At 40.5% G+C, this 22,176-nt stretch overlaps 1 protein-coding gene across 15 annotated transcripts in view; it reads right to left on the bottom strand.

Moving 5' to 3' along the window:
• Positions 1-22,176, bottom strand: part of ST18 (ST18 C2H2C-type zinc finger transcription factor) — a 124,209-nt gene that overhangs the window by 50,655 nt on the left and 51,378 nt on the right. For 11 of the 15 annotated variants that reach the window (XM_084864829.1, XM_084864828.1, XM_084864822.1 and 8 more), the window contains 2 exons: positions 9,271-9,470; positions 2,590-3,384 (listed from right to left, as the gene is read on the bottom strand). In XM_084864829.1, coding sequence (XP_084720955.1) covers positions 2,590-3,384; positions 9,271-9,470 — 995 coding nt within the window. Of the gene's footprint in view, positions 1-2,589; positions 3,385-4,130; positions 4,970-9,270; positions 9,471-22,176 lie in introns of those variants that run through there. The other 4 variants (XM_084864820.1, XM_084864827.1, XM_084864825.1 and 1 more) reach the window with 3 other exon arrangements.

Here is a 22,176-nt window from a genome sequence, read left to right as displayed (position 1 = left end):
TTTTTTGAAGAGCGTGGCTATCATTTGGGAAAAGTGTTGACTTAGAAGCATGAAATTTATGGCAGAGAAAAAAGTACCCCTAACACTGCTGGCTCCCAAATCTATAAAGAGGGACAGGAGAGTTCGTACTGAATTTGGACTCTGTAGGCATTCTCTAGGCCAAACCTACAATTTCCCTGAGTTCCTCTTCTTTTCCCCCCTCTGCTAGATGCTAACCTGGTCTGGATCTTCCTTGCATAGGCTTTCTACACCTCAAGGCAGGACAAGGCTCTACGCTAGGGGTGTCGAACTCAATCAGAGAAGGGGCCAAAATCTAAAATCCAGCCTAAATCGCGGGCCGAATGGTTTACTGAACAGTCATAAACTGACAATGTCATAAACTGACAGCGGAGTGCAGTGATGACAGCGCGGTGCGGGCCACATTGCAAGGCCTGGCGGGCTGGATTTGGCCCGCGGGCCTTGTGTTTGACACATGTGCTCTACGCAATAAGAAGTACTATTGACGCATGAGGCAGCATTCGTAATTCAGTAAATCTCCAACATGACCCAAGTCTACAAGCACAGATTCCAATGCCTTGTTAATTTTGGGGGGAAAAAAAATAGTTTTAAACAATCTACAAAATTGACCCAAGGATCATCAAGTATTTTAAGGTGTAGCACAAATAATTAACATTTCTCCAAACACTGGATTTCATTGGCTGGAAGATTTCATCAATTATAAGATGAAACAAAATGTTTGTGCTAGTAAGAAATAAAAAAAAAAAAAAAAAAAAAAAAAAAAAAAACGACTAAAATTAAATTATGGCGCATTCTTTGATTTTAGAGATATTGAACTAGGAAACTATCTTAGGATGAATGATATATTAGATATTATGAGTTGGGGGAATTGGAAGTAAATTTCTTTTTTTCTGGCTTGTACTTTATTAAAAAAAAAAAATCAAACAAACAAAAAACAAAACACGCAGATAAATCCAACAGTTGCATATTAGTGGAGTACACAGAGCTAAATAGAGTGTCCTGTCCCAAACCACACACACGTCATTAATATTCTGTCCCATCCGAATCCTGGCAGTACGTTTGTGTAGCATTATCTTGTTCCTCACTATGTGACATCAGCTTATTCTTTTCTGCTTTCTCGGCTCTAAGCTGCAAGGCAATGCCTAACAAGATTGCAGGTGAGTACTAAAATGGACTTAAAATGACAAAACATATCATTCATTTATGCAAAAATAGCAACCGAACATCTAAATCTTCTAATAAGCACAGGCTTGGGGCCACCACCTTGACTGTTCCCTGGTTCTGTGGTTACCAGCCTTCCAGGTGTCCAAGAATCACTTGACAAACTTGCTTTAAAAATGGCAAGTTCTGGAGCAGTGAGTCTCGTGAGATCCTGGGAATACCCATCTTACACAGCTTTCCAGACACTGATATCACACCATTTGGGAAACTCCGCTTAGCTCTAAACATCATCATCATCAGGCCCAGCTTGGGCGAGGCAGGGGGTGGAGTGGGGGAGGGGATTATCTTTATGGGAGAGAAAACACAATTTCCCTAAAGTCTGAGGAGCAAGTTTAAGCTTATTTACTCTCATTCAAGCTTGGCCCAGATTTTTGTGGACTCTGAGTTAGAGAGCTTGTAAAAAGCATAGGCTTATAAAAGCATTAGCAGCCAGTTTTATCCTAAGAAGGATCAGATAGAAGATCATCCTGCTTGACTTACAAGTAGTTTAACATTATTTTTTATTATTATCATTAATTTCAAAGGAAGGGAGAAGGAGAGAGAGATGGAAACACCAATGATGAGAGAGAATCATTAATCAGCTATTTCCTGCACATCCCCCAATGGGGATGGAGCCCATGACCTGGGCATATGCCCTGACCAGGAATCGAACCATGATCTCTTGGTTTATACCTAGGTTGACGCTCAGCCACTAAGCCACACTGGCCAGGCTATTTTGAAGCTTAAAGACAGTCAGATGATCCCAGAAAGAGGGTGGGAAAGAAATAATAAATTTCTGGAACTGACTCGATTAATATGATGATTTAAAATCCAGTAAGTACTAAAGTATGTCTAGTGTGCAATAAAGTTCTTTTTAAAAAGTACTATATAAATTAAAAGAAATAGAGGCAATGATCCTTTTATCGTGGGGTCAAAACACTACACAACTGACCAAGCTTGATCTCAGAACACTTTAGAGCACATGTGTCAAACACAAGGCCCGCGGGCCAAATCCAGCCCGCCAGGCCTTGCAATGTGGCCCTCACCGCGCTGTCATCACTGCACTCCACTGTCAGTTTATGACATTGTCAGTTTATGACTGTTCAGTAAACCATTCGGCCTGCGATTTAGGCTGGATTTTAGATTTTGGCCCCTTCTCTGATTGAGTTCGACACCCCTACTTTAAAGAGTAAGGAAACAAAAAGGAAATTGCTTATTTTATAATATAAAATATAAGCTAGCTTTCAAATCGTGTTAAGTTGTCAAAACAGCTATCTGGAAGAAGGAATCAAGTCTTCACTGACCTTTTTTTTTTTTTTCCCCAACCCTAACGCAATTTTATTTCTAAAGTAAATGCAAAGCCACTCTTACGTTTACTGTGAAAGATCTGCCTTCCGCCCACGTCCATGGCCTTGGTGTGCCTCCTCTGCCCCGCCAGGTGCTCCAGCAGGAACCGGTCCAGCTCTCCGTAGGTGTGATGGAGCACACAGCCCCGCTCGGCCTGCAGGGCGATGGCCTGCTCCAGCAGACTCAAGTTCCCCTTCGCCTTCTCCAGGCCCACGGACTCTTCCGTCATCACCGCCAGGCACTGCTTGTCGTCCTCCTCGGCCCCGGGGAAGGAGGCCTGGGCTTTGCCACCCGACACTTCTGCGTGCGCGTGCCGCGGGTCTCCCCTTTCGAGGTCGGAATCGCACCTGTCTTCGCACGAGGCAAACCTGTCACCTTCGGTTTTTATTTCGGTGACACCCAGCATGTCCTTCCTGCTGTCCACCAACATGTACTCTGGGACCCTGCGTGGTTTGGTTTCTTCTGAGAAGTTGGAGCCACTGTCCCAGCCGTTCTCCGTACCCTCCGAGTTGCTTTCGCTGTCGTCGTCGGAGGAGCAGAATCTCAGCTGGGAGTCGCTGGCTTTGTCCTTCCCATCGTCGGAATGAGTGAGAAAGCACTCGTCGACTTCGTCGCTCTCTGCTTTGAGAGACTGGATGCCGCTGTCATTTAAGTTTTCATTTGCGGTCTGAGCAGAGGCACTTTTTTCAAATGGCCCCAAGTGCATTAAGGATTTGACCACGAGCTCTTGGTAGCAGCCGTATCTGTCTTCCCTCCCGTGAGAGTTTTCTTGTGCAGTTGAATGAACATTCTCATCGATCGGTTTTGCCATGATTTCTTCTATGGGGAAAAAAAAAGAAAAACCACACACCAACATTTGAAAGACAAGAACAAAAATAGTTCATGGAAATTATTCTAAGAAAATTATTTAAATGTGTTTAATAATTAAAAATTATTTAAGAAATATTTTCAAAAATACTTCAACTATACATAATGTATACATAAACATGTATATATAATATGTGAAATATGTGAATATGTAGGCTCTCTTAATTTTGAAAGAATTAGGGAGAGAATATATATCTTCTTAAAACAAAACTTAGAGGACCTTCATATTCTGAAAAGTAACTTTTTTAAAAAAATGAGCTATTGGAATTTTTAGTATATTAAGAACTAAGAACTTTTGGGTACTGAAGTCCATACATAATAGTAACAGAATGTTGAATGTGAAATTGTTGTTACTTTACCTCTTATATTTGCAAATCTTAGCCACCTAAAAGGAAATCAAATCTATATAATGCTATGCATTACAAAGGAAACAGTTATCAGATTTCTCTGTTAGCATGGCAATATATCTTCAAAAAGCCTATTTGGTTTCAGTTTTCTGCCTTCATAGTTTTTCAAACATACTTTCCGATTTTATGGGATTTTCGCTAAAATAAGAAATTCATCTACATCATGATAACTAAACAAGTTCTGAAAGCTTTCTCGATTTCCTGACCACTTTCATAATAGTCACCCGGAAGTTCCATGTGGAAGGAAATACTGCAAATGGGGAACATCAGCATGGTCGAATAACATCTCACCTAGTAACACAGTTCCTGGTCTGGTGCTCTGTGCATTTGTGTGAAAAGGAAAGGAGACGAGAGATGGGGATGTTTGGAGGATGTGGAATGCTAACTGGTTGTTCCTGGTGCAGGACCAGCTGGAATCTTGGCAGTCACGGGGCCCATGACTGAGAACAGGCCCCCGTGCTGGTCTGCCTAGGACAGTCCATGATCTCTCTTGTCCAAGGACAACTGTTAGCGTCACCCCCTTTCCTTCCCAGCAATGGCCCAGTGGGATTGTGTGTGTTGCATGCGTGTGTGAGTGTGTGTGAGTGTGTGTGTGTGTACACATATTCATGTGAGTGTGAGCTCTTGTTTGAGTGTTTGTGTGTTCATGTGTGCATGTGTATGTCTGTGAGCGTGTGTGTGTGTGTGTGGTGTGTGTGTCCCAGTGCAAACACACCAATGAAGGGTCTGGATTATCTGGTGACCTAACTCTTGCCCAGCTCAAGGTGTACTCGGCGAGCACAGCACCCAGCACATACCAGGCTGTGAAATGGCCAGGCAGCCCAGCAATGCTTCCTTTAGTGAATACTGTGACATAAAAGAGGAGGAGGAGGAAGAAGAGGAGGAGGAGCAGGAGGGGGGTGAGGGACGGGCAACACACAATAATCAGCTACCTTAAAGACTGCTAAGGACACCAAGCGAAGTGCATTCTGTGTTAATAAGCGTCTTTGGCGGGAAGGAAAGCTCAGCCATCCCATGTGAGGGCTGTGGGCGAGGGTGTCTGAGCAGAAGACAATGAGCCTTTTTTTGTCTCGTTTAATTTTTTTTTTCATAAACATTGTCTCTGACAAGGACACTCAAAAATACATCTCCATCATCTTCCTTTCTGGTAATTATCTCCCTAAATCAACACTGGACTGCCAGGATCAAGTAAATATTGCCATAGTAACTAAAAGCATTTTTGGATGAAGGGAAGAATTTAGTCACAACACTAGCCCCTTTAAATAATGCTGATTATAGGGTGCAGGCTTTTGTTGGGATCTATTCAACACAAACTGAAAAATTCAACATTTCACTTCCTAGAAAAGAGGCTGGATAAACAAGCACATAATGTTTGCGAGGACGGTCTATCCTCTCCTGAATTCCTATCAGAGGAACTCCAGGTTTAAATAATATATTAAACATAGTCTAAAATGCAAATGAAGTTTTTCTCAATATCATGGCTGGTGATTAAGAGAAAGTGTAAAGGGTTATGATGATTTTAAAGTATTATGAACTACGGAAAACAAATAAAAAGCGTTTTCGGTGAATATGCTCAATTCATTGAACTATTCTCTCACTCCGCTTAACTACCCACATGTGTACAATAATGATTTATAGACATTATACCTAATTATGCATATTTGGGCTGTGGTAGAGTGCTAACAAAAGCTCTAGAAAGCAACAATTACCTCTGTTGCTTAGCTACATAGTTTAAAATATTCCTATTAAGTGCAGATCACCAGAGAGGCGGGAGTGACAAAAATGCACATGTGCGCGACAATGCGCTTCACTGTGTGGCTGCCAACCGCTAGCATTTTGGGTCATTTCCAGTTTCCATAATTGCTTGGTTCAACTGTTTGTTATATGCTAAAAGAAAATATTTATTAATTATTCTTCAGAAAGAGAGGAGTCCTGCCGACAGCCATGCCCGCGCACGAAGGTTTCCAGGGAAGGCCTGCAAACCTGCAACCAGCTTCCCGTGAATCCCTCTCTCCCTGTCATTAGGGGGGAGGGGGGGGGGCATTGAGTGAGCCTTTGAACCCGACAGAGCTGTGACGGACTTGTTTCTCCTGGCTTTGTCACGGGCTGCCTGCTTCTTTATTATACTGGTGTGTTTCTATTGCTCAGGGTGGCCTAGGGACTTAGTTTGTGCTTTTGCCACTGACATAACTAGAAGATTTCTGCCTTGAATATCAGGGGAGCCCAGGTCTGACGATGGGCCTGGTGTGTATCGCTGTTGAAGCTCCGACAGGTCCCTAACCTTTCTTATTTTTTTTAAATATATTTTATTGATTTTTTTTTTTTTTTTTTTTTTTTTTACAGAGAGGAAGAGAGAGGGATAGAGAGTTAGAAACATTGATGAGAGAGAATCATCGACCAGCTGCCTCCTGCACGCTCCCTACTGGGAATGTGCCCGCAACCAAGGTACATGCCCTTGACCGGAATCGAGCCCAGGACCTTTTGGCCCGCAGACTGACGCTCTATCCACTGAGCCAAACCGGTTTCTACGGTCCCTACCTTTCTGATTCTGGTGCCCTCACTCACACAGGGAGGCGCCTGTAGGCAGGACGGGGGAGTGCGTGGAAAGCCGGTGACACCCCATGGGTGCTGAGTAAGGACGGCTCTCTCCCCCTTTCACTGGGTACTGTTTTAGATGATAGCAGTGGTTGGCAAACTCATTAGTCAACAGAGCCACATTTGATTTCAACGATTGAATTTCAACAATTGAAATTTCTTTTGAGAGCCACATTTTTTTAAACTCAAACTTCTTCTAATGCCACTTCTTCAAAATAGACTCGCCCAGGCCATGGTATTTTGTGGAAGAGCCACAGTCAAGGGCCATGAGCCGCATGTGGCTCGCGAGTCTCGGTTCGCCGACCACGGGTGTAGACAGGCTACATGGGGCCCTCCACGTAAGTGAGATGGAGCTTGCTTAGCACATGGAAGGCACAGGGTGTAGTTTTGCCATTAAGTGGATTACAAACTCGTTACCTGAACTCCCAGGAGCACTAGGCCCTCTCCAGCACCTGCACTGCCCCCTGAAGACACAAGGGGGCGCACACCTGGCGGGGGGGGGGAACCCTTGGAGCACCAGCAGTCAAGATGAGAGATGAGAAGCCCTGACCCTGGGGCCTGGGGACGAGCTTAGCTCTCTCTCCTGCCAAGGGTGGGGATAACTTGCTCAAAGGGCTGAAGAAAACTTAAAGAGTTTTGCTCTTTTGACCAGAGAAAGGAGCATCTGTGACCTGTCATTTCTGGAAACGTTGACCTAATGTTGCAGAAACTTTGCGCAGTCTGCTTTCTGAGGGGGGTCAGGGCTTGGGGAGAGTTAGACGCTGAAGCGTGGCTAGCTAGTTATTCTGCTTATTCTTCAGTTGTTTCCTAATTATGTCCTTTTCAACGTTGACAAGCTGCATTACCTTAAGCATTCAATCTTCTTGGCCCTTAATCATCATGTCTGTAAAATTGTGTCCATAATCATACAGATGTCATTACTGGGTTGCTTAAGTGATATAACTTAGTTGCCAAGAATATAAATGGACACAGACAACAGGGGGGTGAGGACATGAGTGAGGGGGTTGAGGGGGTAATGGGGGAATAAGACACATATGTAATACCTTAATAAAGAAATTTTAAAAAAATTTCTACCAAGAAAAATAATATATTAAAATTTCAACAATAATGGCCACTACTTCTGGAATTTCAGCATATTCATTGTTATTAGTCATGATTCTGCACTAAATATAAAAAATAGGTAGCATTTGTGAACCTGCAAATAGATGTCCATCAGCACTTATAACTGAAATTTTAACTGAGCACCTTTTGACAGTCTACTTTCTTGGTAAATACTAAGCATCTACAATGGTTACACTATCAGTGGGCAGATACAGTCCAAGTCCAAGCACACTGATTCAAGGGCTTTCTAGATTCTATCTGCAATTTTCATGAATCAACAAAAATCTAACCAACTCAAGGAAACAAATGAAAAAAAGAAGTCAAATATGATTATAATTTACAGATGAGCCATGAGGCTTGAAGCCACATGTTAAATATAGGAAAGTCAGGACATTTTCTTAAACATCATCAAATCAGAATATAAATATTTTTTAACTATAGAATCTCAAACTACTTGTAAGCCAAGATTACTGGAGATCTATTGATTGCGATCTGAGATTTGTCCACACTCATCTTTCATATGCTTTTACATCTTTTCTGTTGACACCTATTGCTATTACTATCTTTCTACACAAAATAGATATTTATGATCTAACACTCTTGTTGCCTTTGGTTTGTATAATATACTAGAGGCCTGATGCATGAAATTCAGCCCTGACTTCGTCCAGAAGGTCATTCCGCTGTTCGATCTAATTAGCATATTAGCTCTTTATTATATAGGATACTTTTTTTTCAAATAACAATTCATTTGGTATATTTTGATTCCTATAAAGTCACATTTAGGAAAAAAAATGTGTATTTGATTTAGAATACCTAATTTCATTTTCTAATAAGTCAAGCTTTATATTTCTTTTTTTTTAATATAATTTTTGAGATACTTTGAATGTCCTTTAACTTCAGCCTCATGCACAATGTGGTTGGTGGTATTCTGACTCCCAGAGGCATGGTGGCTACTGGGAGTAACTATGAACTGTGGACAAACAGCCTAAAATTCTGAAATTGTAACTACATATAACTTGTAATGCAAACAGCATTTAATGAGTGAAGAACTGAATTTATGAAACATAATGTGTGCTTATAGGTAAATTAAATTGATCTTAGTTTGGAAATAGTTTGGAAATACTAGGCACAGTAACAAATTTTCTATATCATTTTTCTAGAGGGAAAAGCTAGACAGCCAACTTTATGTCCTTCTGCAATCCGTTGCTATATTTTTTTTAATGTTGAAAATATTAAGGTTGCATTCCACCTGCATTGGTCCATGTTATCACCAATTATATTTTGAGGGTATACATATATATATATATATATATATATATATATATATATATATATAACAAAAATAAGTTTTATTCATGTATATCATATCTTAAATCTCCTCAAGATTAAATCTGTCCTTTTATTTTGAAAGGTTCTTTCAGGCATTAGACAACTACCCTATTTGGGAGTCAAGGTATTCATCAGCTTTCAGGCTTAGTGTCTTCAAAAAGTGGCACAGTCCAACCCCGAATTTTGAAAATGAACTCAGGGCTAGGGCCCCCCCCCCCCCCATGCTTATCTTTAGACATCCCACAGTCACGGATATAAATCAGCCCTCAACAAATGGATCCTACATGAAATAAATAGTTAATTTGCTTCCAAATTCAAACACACAAGCTGTGTGTGCTCTCCAGAAGCTAAGGCTGAGTCTTCGGGGCCTCAGGGCAGATAGAGAGTTTGGGCCCCTCCTTGCTACCTGTGGTCGGGTGAGCGTTGGTCCCCAGCAGGCCATTGTCCTCCTCTGCCTCCGTCCTGGTATCAAGCCCCTCCTGGCCGTTCACGTTTGGGCTGTAATGTCTGGGCTTCATCAGCAGGGACTTTCTCTTATTGACAGGGACACCTGAGGCCTGCTCTTCAGCTCTCCTCTTCTTTGCCGCGGAGCAATCATACGCCATGCTGCAGTGATTGAGGCAAATGAAGAACATGGTGAAAGAGTATACCATATTTGCCTTTTGACGTTCATGAGTATGACTCCAGGTTCATGGGAACTTGGAACTAAAAGTTCAGGGTTTGTGGTTGGCATGAAAGAAAACAGCCCATCCACTGAATCGATTATGGATTCTATTTTACTGACTATCAAAGAGGTTTTTTTTTTTAAAAAAATCATCCTTAATCCTGAGTAAGCATATGTTAATCTGTGCTTTGCTTGGCACTACACTAAATACCCAGGGAAGGATGAAACAAGATTTGCACTGGCCGGCTAATCCCGAGAAACAGCTAATGTGAAAAATTACCACTGGATACAAAAACAAAAACAAAAAATCACATGTCCAACGTGGATAAATTGCAAGGTTTTTCAATAGTTGTTTGCTACCCAAACTGCTTATCTCTGCCACAGTTGCACATCAAACTTGGGATGCCACATCTTGAGCTTTGACTTGAAAGAAAGGAGAAGGAAAAAGGAGATTATGAGCATTTAATTAGCCCATCTCCAGAAGACCCCTCACCCCAAAAAAGTGAAAAGATGCTATGTGGCATTCTATTTTTTAATTCTCACCCTTTTAGCACACAGAACAAACACGTAAAAGGAGGAGAAATAAGATTGGATTTCACAAAAATGGACAACAATTTATCCTTACTCCTGTTTTCATATCGTTTTATTTGATAATGCTGCTGTGAGTGGCCCTTTCAAATAGATTTCCTGCAAACAGCTTACTCAGATTTACTGTAGATCACTCTACGCATTGAAGCTAAGACAAGCATTCTTTTGGCAAGATACAAGAAGAGCAGAGGGTTTAGGCAGCAGTGAGCCTCAAAGTAATACGTTATTCTTTACTCTGTCACTAAAAAGCTGATGAAATGCTCAGTCATGTTACTAAATAGACAAAGGCCTTAAGTTGTTCTCTCAGACACATCAATGCAAAGATGGTGGCCCATTCATGAGGATTACTTGATTATACTTATACATGAATCCTTGGATTTCAAAGAGTAGATTTTTTTTTAAATGCCAGAAGAAAAAATACTATTTCTTCTAGGGGGAAAAAAAGATTCTGGAAGGAAAGATCACTTAAGATGGTTAGAAATCCTTCAAAAATAGATTAAAATAGAAGAATTTAAAATTATTCTGAGAAAGAGAGGGTACAGTGCCTAAATAAGCTAATGTGCTTGTGTAAAATTTCTCTTGGGAGCTCAAATTTAAACTGACCATGTACAGAAGATGGAGCAAAAGATAAAATAACCAGAGAGCAAACACGTGCCTTTATAAGAAGACTGCAGCAAACAGAAACTTATGGGCCAGAACCTACCAATTTGTCCAAGAAAAGAGCCTACAAATGTGGTCATGAAAGAATGAGACCAAGCCCAGAGACACCGGACTACCCTGCCCCTTGCCTTCTTTGTCAAGGAGATTGACCTTTAAAGAAGGAGGGACAGAAAAAAAAAAAAAAAAAAAAAAAACATAACAAAGAGAATAAATTTCCTAGTTGTATTTAAAAAAAAAAAAAAAAAAAAAAAAAGAGTTCAAGAAGTTTCCTAAATGAAAGTCTCCTACTTCAGGTGAATTCCCATCAAAGATGCTCAGAAGAAATGCAAGCCCACTAAACCATTATCTCAGCCTAAGAAGCTTTATAGACAAAATGAAAGAGAGTCCTAAAAAATGTCACTCAGATATTAAAGCAACGGGGGAAAGTGGATTCTTAAAGCCAATTTAAGCATAACAATGGAAAGAGGCCGAGAAAGTTTATGAAGATGAAGACATGTCAGTCCTGGAAACACAAATCAAGGAGACATGCGGAGATCGGGATGGTTAAAAAGAACTGGTCGGTCAAGAAAATGTCGTTTTTCTTCCATGGTTGGGGTGATGAATGGGACTACACATCTACTACCTGTAACACCCCTGCAAATGGGGTCTTGTTAACATTGTTACCTACACGTACTTACCAAGTCAAATTACATTCCCCAAATCACACATCCGGTCATCGGTGGTGCTGATATTTAAATCCCAGTCGGCCGGCCCCAAGGCTCAGGCTCCCTCCTGAGTGTTGCCAAATCAGAGCAATGAACTTGGGGGGTTTCCGTGTGCATGTGACAGTGGGGTGAAGTCGTGCCAGGATGAACCAGCCACCCCTCTAACTGGAAGAAGCTGCCTGCCACCCGGCGTTGCCCCATGATTGCGGTGCAGACATCTACGATGTCCATGCGCTCTGGGGGTGCTGCTGACTTGCAGCCATGAAAAGCATGCTGGGAAATATAATTAAGACCCCCCCCCCCAAAGTGTCCAGAGATGGAGCAGTGGAATGAAACTCATGAGGTGTCATTTAATGGCGATAAAACTCAAGATCAGTATTTGGATCCAAATAATAACGGTGTTGAGGACGAAGAGGAAATGCAAGGTTTTAGCAAAAGTACACATTTAACTGGAAATAATGTTAGGGCACTTGATGCACTGGGTATGATGCCCCTTAAGTAATGTTAGCTGTGCAATCTGTAACATGTCATTGAATCTTTTGGAAAACCAATTTCCTTATCCGTAGAACAATGGTAACACTTTTTATGTCACATGCTGTAGGTGGAAGGTAACATCCGGGCTGGTGAGAGCAGAAATAGGACAGATTAGAGCTGGTCTGACTCCCAGATCAGTGCTCTTTGGACTCCATCAACATCAGGCTGAGCTCCCCACTCTGCAACAACACACACTCTCTCCCCAACACACTGTGCAAATTTATGCCTGCTTGCCTGTCCATAAAGGCACTTTCCTCTTTTTTACACATAATTTATATTTACATAAATTACATCCGATTTATACATAACATTTGCTTTAAATCTCACACTCCGTGCACTTCTCCTTTGCAAAGTAGCCACGGCCCCGGACAGCACTTGGAGTTAAAATGGAAAGGCTCTGTAATCAATATTACCCTTTTTGTGCGTGTGGAAAATGGTCCCTTCCCCTTGTTTTCCCCGAGGGCACACTATTTTGGCTTTATTGTGACACTTCACTGTGACACTGCAATGAGGGAAAGCCATGCTTTACATGTCACTGAAAGAAATGCCACAAAATGCTAACATATCTTCCCAAGGTTGCCAGAAATAATTTCCACTGGGTTGTGTTTTCCCATCTGCGGAGCTCTGAAATGTTAAGGAAATAAATGAGCTCTATTATCTATATTTTTCTAGTCGATGAGAAAGAAAGAGAAAAAAGACCCCTGCATTTATTGTTCTATTCAATCAAACTGTTGCTCGAAACATCCAGAGTCCTCCAGGGAACTTTATCAACGCACCAAATACCTTTCAATGCCACACTGCAAAGCTGTGGTTGTGATTTTATTAAAATATCTGTAACATATCTGCATTTTTACCCAAAGGAAGTGTTTTGGTTACATCTTTAATAAATGCTTCCATTTAGAAACTCAAATTCTAATTGGAAATCGCATTCCGCCTGATGACAACATATGACTGAATTTTTATTTAACAAATGACTGAGGAAAACAGTAATTAGATAACATGAATGAACAAGTCAGTGCTGGAAATATATTTAGAAGTCAAATTCATTAACTTTTCAGATTTCAGAAAAGAGTACAGCAAATGAGGGAACTCTAACCCCCAACATTTGTCCATTAAGCTCTGGGCTCCAGAACAGTTTTCTAGTTTATTTCCCAGAGTAATCAATTCTCAATGCAAGTTACCAGAAAATATCTAACATATTTAAAAATGTAGCTTCAGCAATAGATATATTCTGATGACATTTCACCAAAAGAATATAACAAAAGTGATTTGGAAGTTATTAATCCCTGAGTCCAAAGAAATTATTTACATGCTCCAATATTTCCATGGAAATTTCATAGTTGGTATTTCTACTGATTTCTTCTATCTAGGCAGAATACTACAGACTTATGGGGAGGAACCAGAAACTATAAATTTGAATTAAAAAGAAAATAAAAAAGTATATGGTGATGGAAAAAGAAAAACTTAAACTATTATTTTTTCAGAGGCATGATTATGTTTGAGGAAAACCCAAAAGAATCGATAGATAAAACACTAAAATAAGGTGAATTTAGTAAGGTCACTTTAGAAAATTATTTGCATTTCTATAAAGAAGCAATAAAAATTAGAAATAATAATTTAAAAGTAAAACTATTTATACTATATAGAAATAAATACCTAGGAATAAATATAACAAAATATGTATAAAGTGAATGCAAAACAAGTAACATTTTGAGAAAATTAAAGACAAATAGAGAAGTATAAAATATTCATGGAATAAAGGGCCCAATATTGTACAATTTGAATTCTCCCTAAACTTATCTTTTAGATTTAATACAGTCCCCAGAAAAAAAAATCTCAAGAATAATTTTTTTTTAGAAATTAACAAGTTAATTCTAAAATTTGTATGAAAATGAAAAGCTCCATGAATAGCAAAGATCATCTCAAAGAAGAACAAGAACAAAGTTGAAAGACTTATAGTCTTGGATGTCAAAGTTTCTCATAAATCTGTAATACTTAAGATAGGGTGTTATTGCAGCAAGCATCAACAAATAGATCAATGAGACTGAAGAGGTAGATGCTCCATCTATTGGGTCCAGAAATAGTCTCACACATATGTGGTCAATTCATGACAAGGGTGTCATTTGGGAAGGGGCTGTTGCTTTAATGAATAGCGCCATGTCAATGGGATATCTATCTGAAAAAACCTTGACTTCTGTATAGCAGATATAAGAAATAATTCCAGGAAAAGTATGGATTTAAAGCTGCTAAAAAAAAAAAAAAAAATGTGCAACAATATCCTCATGACCTTAGTGAATATTATAAAAAGCACTAATTTTAAGGAAAAGACTAATTAGAATGGCTTAAAATTAAAGACATTACATTCATCAACTGAGACCAGTAAGCAGTGCTTCCTATCAATATTCTGATTGTTCATCTGTTGACACAAGCATGTTTACATTGTGAAGATTCATTGAGCTCTGCTCTTAGGATATGTACCTTCTTCCATTATGCCCTTCAAAACAGTTTTTTTTTTTTTTAAGACCAATAAGAGTAAAAAAGTAAGCTACTGAGTGGGAAACATTTCTTCTAACTCATATACAGAATACTTTAAAAATCTTCCAGATAATGAAGAAAATGGCAATCAATTTTAAAAAGTAGCAAAAACCATGGGCAGGCACATCACAAAAGAACTGATACACATAGGATGAGGTGTTCAGACTCTTTCATCTCCAGGGAAACGCAAATATATATATATATATATATATATATATATATATATATATATATATATATATATATATGAATTGGCTTCTTGGCTAATAAAGTAGAAACCCTAAGTGGGACCCTCTAAAACGTCTCCCTTCCCAGCACCAAAATAGTAAATCTACAACATTATATTCTAGAAGGAATGGCAAAGGTTAATGCCACCCTTAAAACTTAGAAAACTCTTGGTTGGATGTTCCCTATCATTTTTCCCATTAAGTTTACAAGTGTGGACCCCCATGAGATTGGTCCTGGCGATTAACAGTGGACTGCCACAAACTCAAACAGATAATAGTCCTTTCTGCTAGACCAAAATACGTGATGTTTACTTCAGCAGATTAACAGATTTAAGTGTGTGTTTTGTAGTCACTAACAGGACAAATATGTTCTTTCCCATGGCCCTGAGAGAGCAGAACCAGGAGCGGTTAACACCCCGATAATAAGGAAAAAGAGTGGCGGTCTATAGCCTTCCTGGGGTCTGTACAAATGCTACTGCTCTCGGTCATAGCACAGCCCATGGGGAGCTGGAGAGAGGGCACAAAACATCATCGGCAAATTCCGTCCATGACAGCATCTTCGCTGACCTATTGCAGATTGGATTTGCTAAAAATTAAATGTGGTTGAATAAGAACAGCATCTTGACAATGCAGGTTAAATGCAATTATAGAATCAAATTTAAATTGACTCTTTTTACTTTAATTAACTAGTCAATCATCTGAATACTTTTTTTCTTTTTGCTTGAACTTGTATTCCTAACAATAAAATAAGAATGACGCCTGTGAAATTTTTAAAATAACGAAGATAAAAATACTGTATTTTTGTTAGCATATGATAAGCCCATATATATTCACAAATACCTGGTTTTAGAAGAAAATAAAATGTACCACCCCTTTAATTTCTCTCGCGCAGTAGTTTATAGAACTTTACATAGAAACTAGAGGCCCGGTGCATGAAAATGTACGCAAGCATAGGCCTTCCTTTCCCCAGCTTCTGGCACCAGCTTCCCTCCCGCACCCGGGACCCGGGCTTCCCTCCTCCAGCTGCCCGCAGACACCCGGGACCCGGGCTGGCTTCCCTCCAGCCCAGCCTCGTCAGGAAGGACATCCAGAATGACGTCCAGAAGATGCCCGGTCTAATTAGCATATTACCCTTTTATTATTATAGATTGTGCTGCCAGCAGAAATTGGTTAAATTTTTAAAAGCAAAAGATCAAGGTACTGCTTAAGTAGGGGGGCTGGAAGGTGTTCCCCCTCCCCTCCCTCCTCCCTAGGCTGGGTCTACAGGACGGCACAGTCTGCCAGTCCCTCCTGCTTTTTGTAGAAGATCCAGCCACACCGACTCAGCTTTCCCGTCGGAAAAGGGGTTTTAAGCCCCAAACCTCAAACTTGAAAGGAAAAAAATATATATAAATCTTGAATGCAAGTATCTTCATGAACGGCACAGAAAACCGTCATCCACCCTGCCATGTAGTCAGTCAGCGTCCTCGCTTATTTTGCCTGGCGAATAATGACACATCCCGATATGTCCGCTCCTAACTTTGAACCTGGTCTGGACTTTCCTGAGTTGTGTGTAGGGCCGCGCTGGGGGCTTGCTGGAGGTCATGGAGAGCCTGGGGGTGTCGCCTGGGCCCTGTGCACGCACTTGGTGCAGTGGGCGGAGAAGCAGGGCCCTTTCGTGCACACTTCTAACGGGAGAAGAAACAGTGAACTTCCTCATAACACTCAGAGGTCGGGGGGAATCGCAGCCACTGACGAACGGGAATGAGAACTGCACGGCTGTGGAAGAGAATGCAGAACCAAATGTCCAGGCGCTGGCGAAATTCCATTTCAAAAGCTCGATTCCAGCCCCCGTTTTTGAAGGGGGACATCAGAATCAAGTAAGTGATAGTGACTGTAAAGCGCGCATAGAAAAGGGACAGCTCTAAACTATTTCTGGACAAAAATGACAAAGGTGGTTAATATCTAATCTGTGATCATGTGGATAAACTCCAGATCACAATAAACGTCTCCCCCTCAGAGTTCTCTAGCGCAGATCATCTGCGCTAGAGAACTCTGAGGGGGAGACGTTTATTGTGATCAACCGATAAGGGCATTATCTCTATTCTGCCATACCCAAATCTATCAAACATCAAGTTCCCATTCTGTGTGTGATGCAAGCACATCTTTATTAATCAGAATGATCTCATGTATTCACAAAGTGAGAATCATTAACTAATTAATGATGGGGGCTGGCCCTTCTTCGTTACTGTGGGTCAGTCCCTCCCGGAAACACTCAGACCAGGGCCCTGTGAGTAACTCTGAGTTCATGGAGTAGGGCTTGAAATCAACATCAGGAAGCACAGAGGCCTAATTAATACCGTAATGAATGAAGTATAGGTGCCCTTCTGTTCTCTAGTATGAACATGTTTTCTTCTTTTCCCCAAGATGTACATACATGAACTCTTCCTAAGGAGAAGGCTCTGGGGGGTGTTATTGAGAATGACAGAGATTGGAGCTTAACATAAATTCAAACTGCGGCAATGACCATGAACACTTTGATGTAAGAATTAAATTATTTTTTCATGCAATAGATAATCCTACCTTGCATATTAGAATATAATATGGTGGCTTCTTTCTCTTTGACATTTGCTGCTTGTAAGTGAGATTCGTGTATAAATAGTTTTATCGGGTGTTATTCATATTTGTATCATTTCTTAGTGAGGCGAGTCATATTATATTTGTCATCTAGAACAGATGTTATTAATGTTGACCTTTTCATTATCCTCCAGTTTCTTTTTTCTGACGATTTCTGTTGTTTTTACTACAGATTATTTCTTTCAGTGTTCAAAAGAATGTTTTCCCCAGCTTGAAGAAAGGAGGGTCTATTAGGAACAGTTAGCGTGGCCATTGGCAGCAGGAGGACAGGTGATACAGAGAGAGAGGAAGAGCAGAGAGGGAGGACGTGTCTGCGGAGGACGGGGTCAGACTGGAGGAAGGCAGGGAGATTAGGAAGACATGTGAGAGCGGTGGGTGTTTGGGGTGGTGAGAGGGAGCTGGTAATGAACACTAAGAAGCTATAGTCCATGAGTGGAAGGAAATGGGGGAGCATGTTGTGTTGGGAGGCCACATTTCTTTGAAAATGGCCATGGAGAGCGAGCCTGCCCGGCTTGCCTTTCAGACACTCAGAGCCGTGATCCCGCAGGACAGGAAAAAGAAGAAAGAAAGAAAGAAAGAAAGAAAGAAAGAAAGAAAGAAAGAAAGAAAGAAAGAAAGAAAGAAAGAAAGAAAGAAAGAAAGAAAGGAAGGAAGGAAGGAAGGAAGGAAGGAAGGAAGGAAGGAAGGAAGGAAGGAAGGAAGGAAGGAAGGAAGGAAGGAAGGAAGGGAAGAAAGGAAGGAAGGAAGAAAGGAAAGGAAGGAAGAAAGGAAGGAAGAAAGGAAAGGAAGAAAGAAAGGAAAGGAAGAAAGAAAGGAAGAAAGAAAGGAAAGAAAGGAAGAAAGAAAGAAAGAAAGAAAGAAAGAAAGAAAGAAAGAAAGAAAGAAAGAAAGGAAAGAAAGAAAGGAAGGAAGGAAGGAAGGAAGGAAGGAAGGAAGGAAGGAAGGAAGGAAGGAAGGAAGGAAGAAAGGGAAGAAAGGAAAGGAAGAAAGGAAAGGAAGAAAGAAAGGAAAGGAAGAAAGAAAGGAAGAAAGAAAGAAAGAAAGAAAGAAAGGAAAGGAAGAAAGAAAGGAAAGGAAGGAAAGAAAGAAAGAAAGAAAATAAAGAAAGAAAGAGAGAGAGAGAGAGAGAGAAAGAAAGAAAGAAAGAAAGAAAGAAAGAAAGAAAGAAAGGAAGGAAGAAGGAAAGGAAGAAAGAAAGGAAAGGAAGGAAAGAAAGAAAGAAAGAAAGAAAGAAAAGAAAGAAAGAAAGAAAAGAAAGAAAGAAAGAGAGAGAGAGAGAAAGAAAGAAAGAAAGGAAAGAAGAAAGAAAGAAAAGAAAGAAAAAAGGCTTTGCTGGCTTTCACCCACAGGACACAGGGGCCTTGGCGGCTCCACGGCAATGACCATGGACACTTTGGGTGACGGTGCCTCAGCCTCTCTGTGCACACAGGGGAGAGAGGGAGAGCAGCCCGCAGGGGCATGTGCCATCATTCCCCCCCTCCCCCCACGCTTCACCCCCTGGCCCTGAGTTTGAGTGGGTCCCTGGAGACACACTGTCCACGCCAACTCTGGGAAAAACCCACCTGTGTCTCCCACACAGAAGGAGTGAACTCCCATGCCTCAGGCTGAAAACCACCGCGAGGACCTTTAAATAAAGCCCCACAAATATTCTTTCTTATCTACAGTCTCTGTATTTTGCTGTCTCCACCTCCAATTTCGTCCGTGCTCACCTATCCAGCCGTGGCTTCACTTTCTCATCTTGTGGCATCGGCCACTCCTGTCCACAGACTTCTGTGGCTGACCCCTTCATACAAGGAGACCCAGGAAGGGCATGATGCATTTCTATCCCAGTTTTGTTTTCTTTTTGGGACCAAAAATGACCAAATGAGATCAAGGGAGAGGTTAACAAAACTAAGAGAGCCTCACTTTTCTATTCGATACTTTCAGGAAATATATTTGTAGAGGAAAACACTTATTGGAAGTAAGAAAATGGGTTAGAAATGATTGTTGCTAGGGGAGGATGTTTTGTAGTTAAGGAGACAGTGTTAGCAAACCGTCTTGACTTTAAACGGACAGAACTAGCAAATTAATCTAGGAATTCAGAAGCAAAAAAGTTGCAGTCCCTTTAAAGATGTTATGGAAAATCGGTATATGAGACATTCCTTTACAATGAACTACTAATTGCATTATTTATTCTCAAAACAAACAGATAGACAATATAAAGTAAAATATTTCTCAAGAAACATCATGTACTAGGGCCAAAACTAAATAAATAGATTTCTTATTTTTTAAATGTTGACTGTATCGAAAAGGAAGAATTATATATGATTAAAGTGCAGGTGGTTTTTTAGAGTTCGCTCATTTTTTTGTTTTCCCAACTAAACTATGAACTTAAAGGCAGAGATCTGCTTTCTTTTGCATGAGTGGACAGATGGATGAGATGAATAATAAAATAGCTATGATTAAATGTAATAAGTGCCTGATGACAGACAGGAAAAGAAGAGCTTTGGGTGCACATGGAAAAAAAAAGTACCCATCAGACTGGGAGGTCATGGGGAGAACGCATGGAGAAGATGACATTAATCATTGGCCTTGAGGCATGAGAACAAATTCCAAATGGGGAAGATGAAGGAAAGAATTTTTCCAGAATAGCCTGTCACAGATTTGAGATGGAAAGAGCATTTTATAAAATGAAAAATATGAAGTATCCTCAGGTATGGATTTTCTGAAGAAAATAATATGGGGGTGAATTTGAAAGAACAACATTTTGGGGGAGGGGATTGCTTAGGGAAAAAAGTACTTTCTCTTTCAAGGAGAAGAACATAAGTGAGAGAAAGCATGCAAAGGGAAACAAAAAGTGAAAGGTAGCGAAAGAGAGGCTCAAAGGCAAAGATAACCTCAGGAGATAGCTATAATAATAAAAGCATAATATGCTAATTAGACTAGATGACCTTCCGGACGAAGCCCAGGACATGAGGGAAGTCTGGGGTCTGGGTGCTTAGAGGGAAGCCAGTGTGGGCAGCCAGGAGAAGAAAGGCCTCTTGCACGAATTTCGTGCACCAGGCCTCTAGTGTTTGAATAAAGCAAGAGGTTACATTTAGCTTTGTTTTGAGATGGGGGGAGGGGATGGGAGGCAAATTTAGAGGCCAGAACTTAAGGTGCTTTCTAGAAAAAAAGGTTTCGTTAGTCAAGAAGGTAGCAAGACTTGACGTTTGAACACTTCTCCAGGGTAACTCGGCTAGTCCCTGATAGAGCCCCAGAACCCAGGCCTGCTATTGCCCCATTGTTCACCCCGCCACATGAACCAGTCAAACTCGAAGTGAGGGTGTGCATTTAGAATTGTGATAGTAACCCATTCTAAGAAAATATTAGATGCTAAAGCACTCCATGGCTTGATTGTAGGGAGTTGATTTGTCAGCATTGTGGGACATTTATTTCAGTTCACGCTTTAAGCAAGAGCAATATTACAAGATGTCAGAAACACTGTTTACAAACATACCATGTAAGTGAAATGGGACTTCAAATGACTATAGTTTACTTAAACAATAACAAGAAATGAAGTGTTTTGCTTGAGAATTAAAATTAATGCATTCCTTCACGGAGGGCTGATGAGAAACAAGAAATAGTGTTAAATAATTTTGTGTTGAGTCAGAGATTTACAAAGAGCACATTAGGATGAGAAGATACCAACCAAAACAACACTGTGAAGTGCTCAGGAGGTTGAAAGAAACCTCTGTATATTGGTTACCAATGCATCAAAGTAGCAAGACAATCGTGTGACATATGGAAGTTGACAGATTTGGAGATTTTGTTTGAGAAAATAACTTTTCTGAGAATACACTCATGGCTACAGAGTCATGGATGCATATAAAATGGTGTTAAAAAAGTATCCTTACATAAATGCTCTTTCTAATGACCTTTGAAACGTTTTTAAGAAAGATTTTGTTGATTTCAAACACCTCCAAGAGGTCAAATCAAAGACTTGAAAAAGACCAAGGCTTGTGCTTTTTGCTATGCCACTGTCAAAATTGTTTGTTTGGGATCCTGCTACTCTTCATCCAATAGAAATGCAAACAATCATTCATAAGAATCCAGAGATCAAGAAAATTCCAAAGAAACCCCATGGAAAGTTAGCTTTCCCGAGTAAGTACTGAAAAACTACACTTCTCAGACTTGTATACACATGTCAATAGACTACAGATCTTGTTAAAATGCAGTTCAATAGGTCTGGTGGGGCCAAAAATCTCCATTTCTAATAAGCTCCCACGGAATGCCGACCAGCTGATACTCTGATTAGTCAGACTCCGGTGTTATATTTGATCCTCAAGTTGGAAGTGATCTCTCCCTCTGAATGCTTATAACACCCACAATGATGTTATTATATAATTCCTTGGGTTTATTACATGGACATCTTTAATTTCACCCCCACTGCAATACCTAGTACTACGCCCTATAGAAGGTAGACTACAGCTGAAACTGATTTGGCTCAGCAGTAGAGCATCGGTCTGCTGACTGAAAGGTCCCAGATTTGATTCCGGTCAGAGGCATGTACGTTGGCTGCGGGCACATCCCCAGTAGGGGGTGTGCAAGAGGCAACTGGTCGATGTTTCTCTCTCATTGACGTTTCTAGCTCTCTATCTCTCTCCCTTCCTCTCTGTAAAAAATCAATAAAATATATTTTTTTTAAAGGTAGATTACAGTTTGTGAGTGAACAAACATTGAAGGAAATATCCATTCCTCAATCAAGAGGGGCAAATTCTGCTACATAAAAAGATTTGTGTTGGCAGCAAAATCTCAGACATTTG

The sequence above is a fragment of the Pipistrellus hanaki genome (assembly GCF_964339955.1).
Source record: "Pipistrellus hanaki genome assembly, chromosome: 17".
NCBI classification, from domain to species: Eukaryota; Metazoa; Chordata; class Mammalia; order Chiroptera; family Vespertilionidae; genus Pipistrellus; species Pipistrellus hanaki.
Note: the sequence above shows the minus strand (reverse complement) of the source record. Positions and strands in the feature narration are given on the sequence as shown.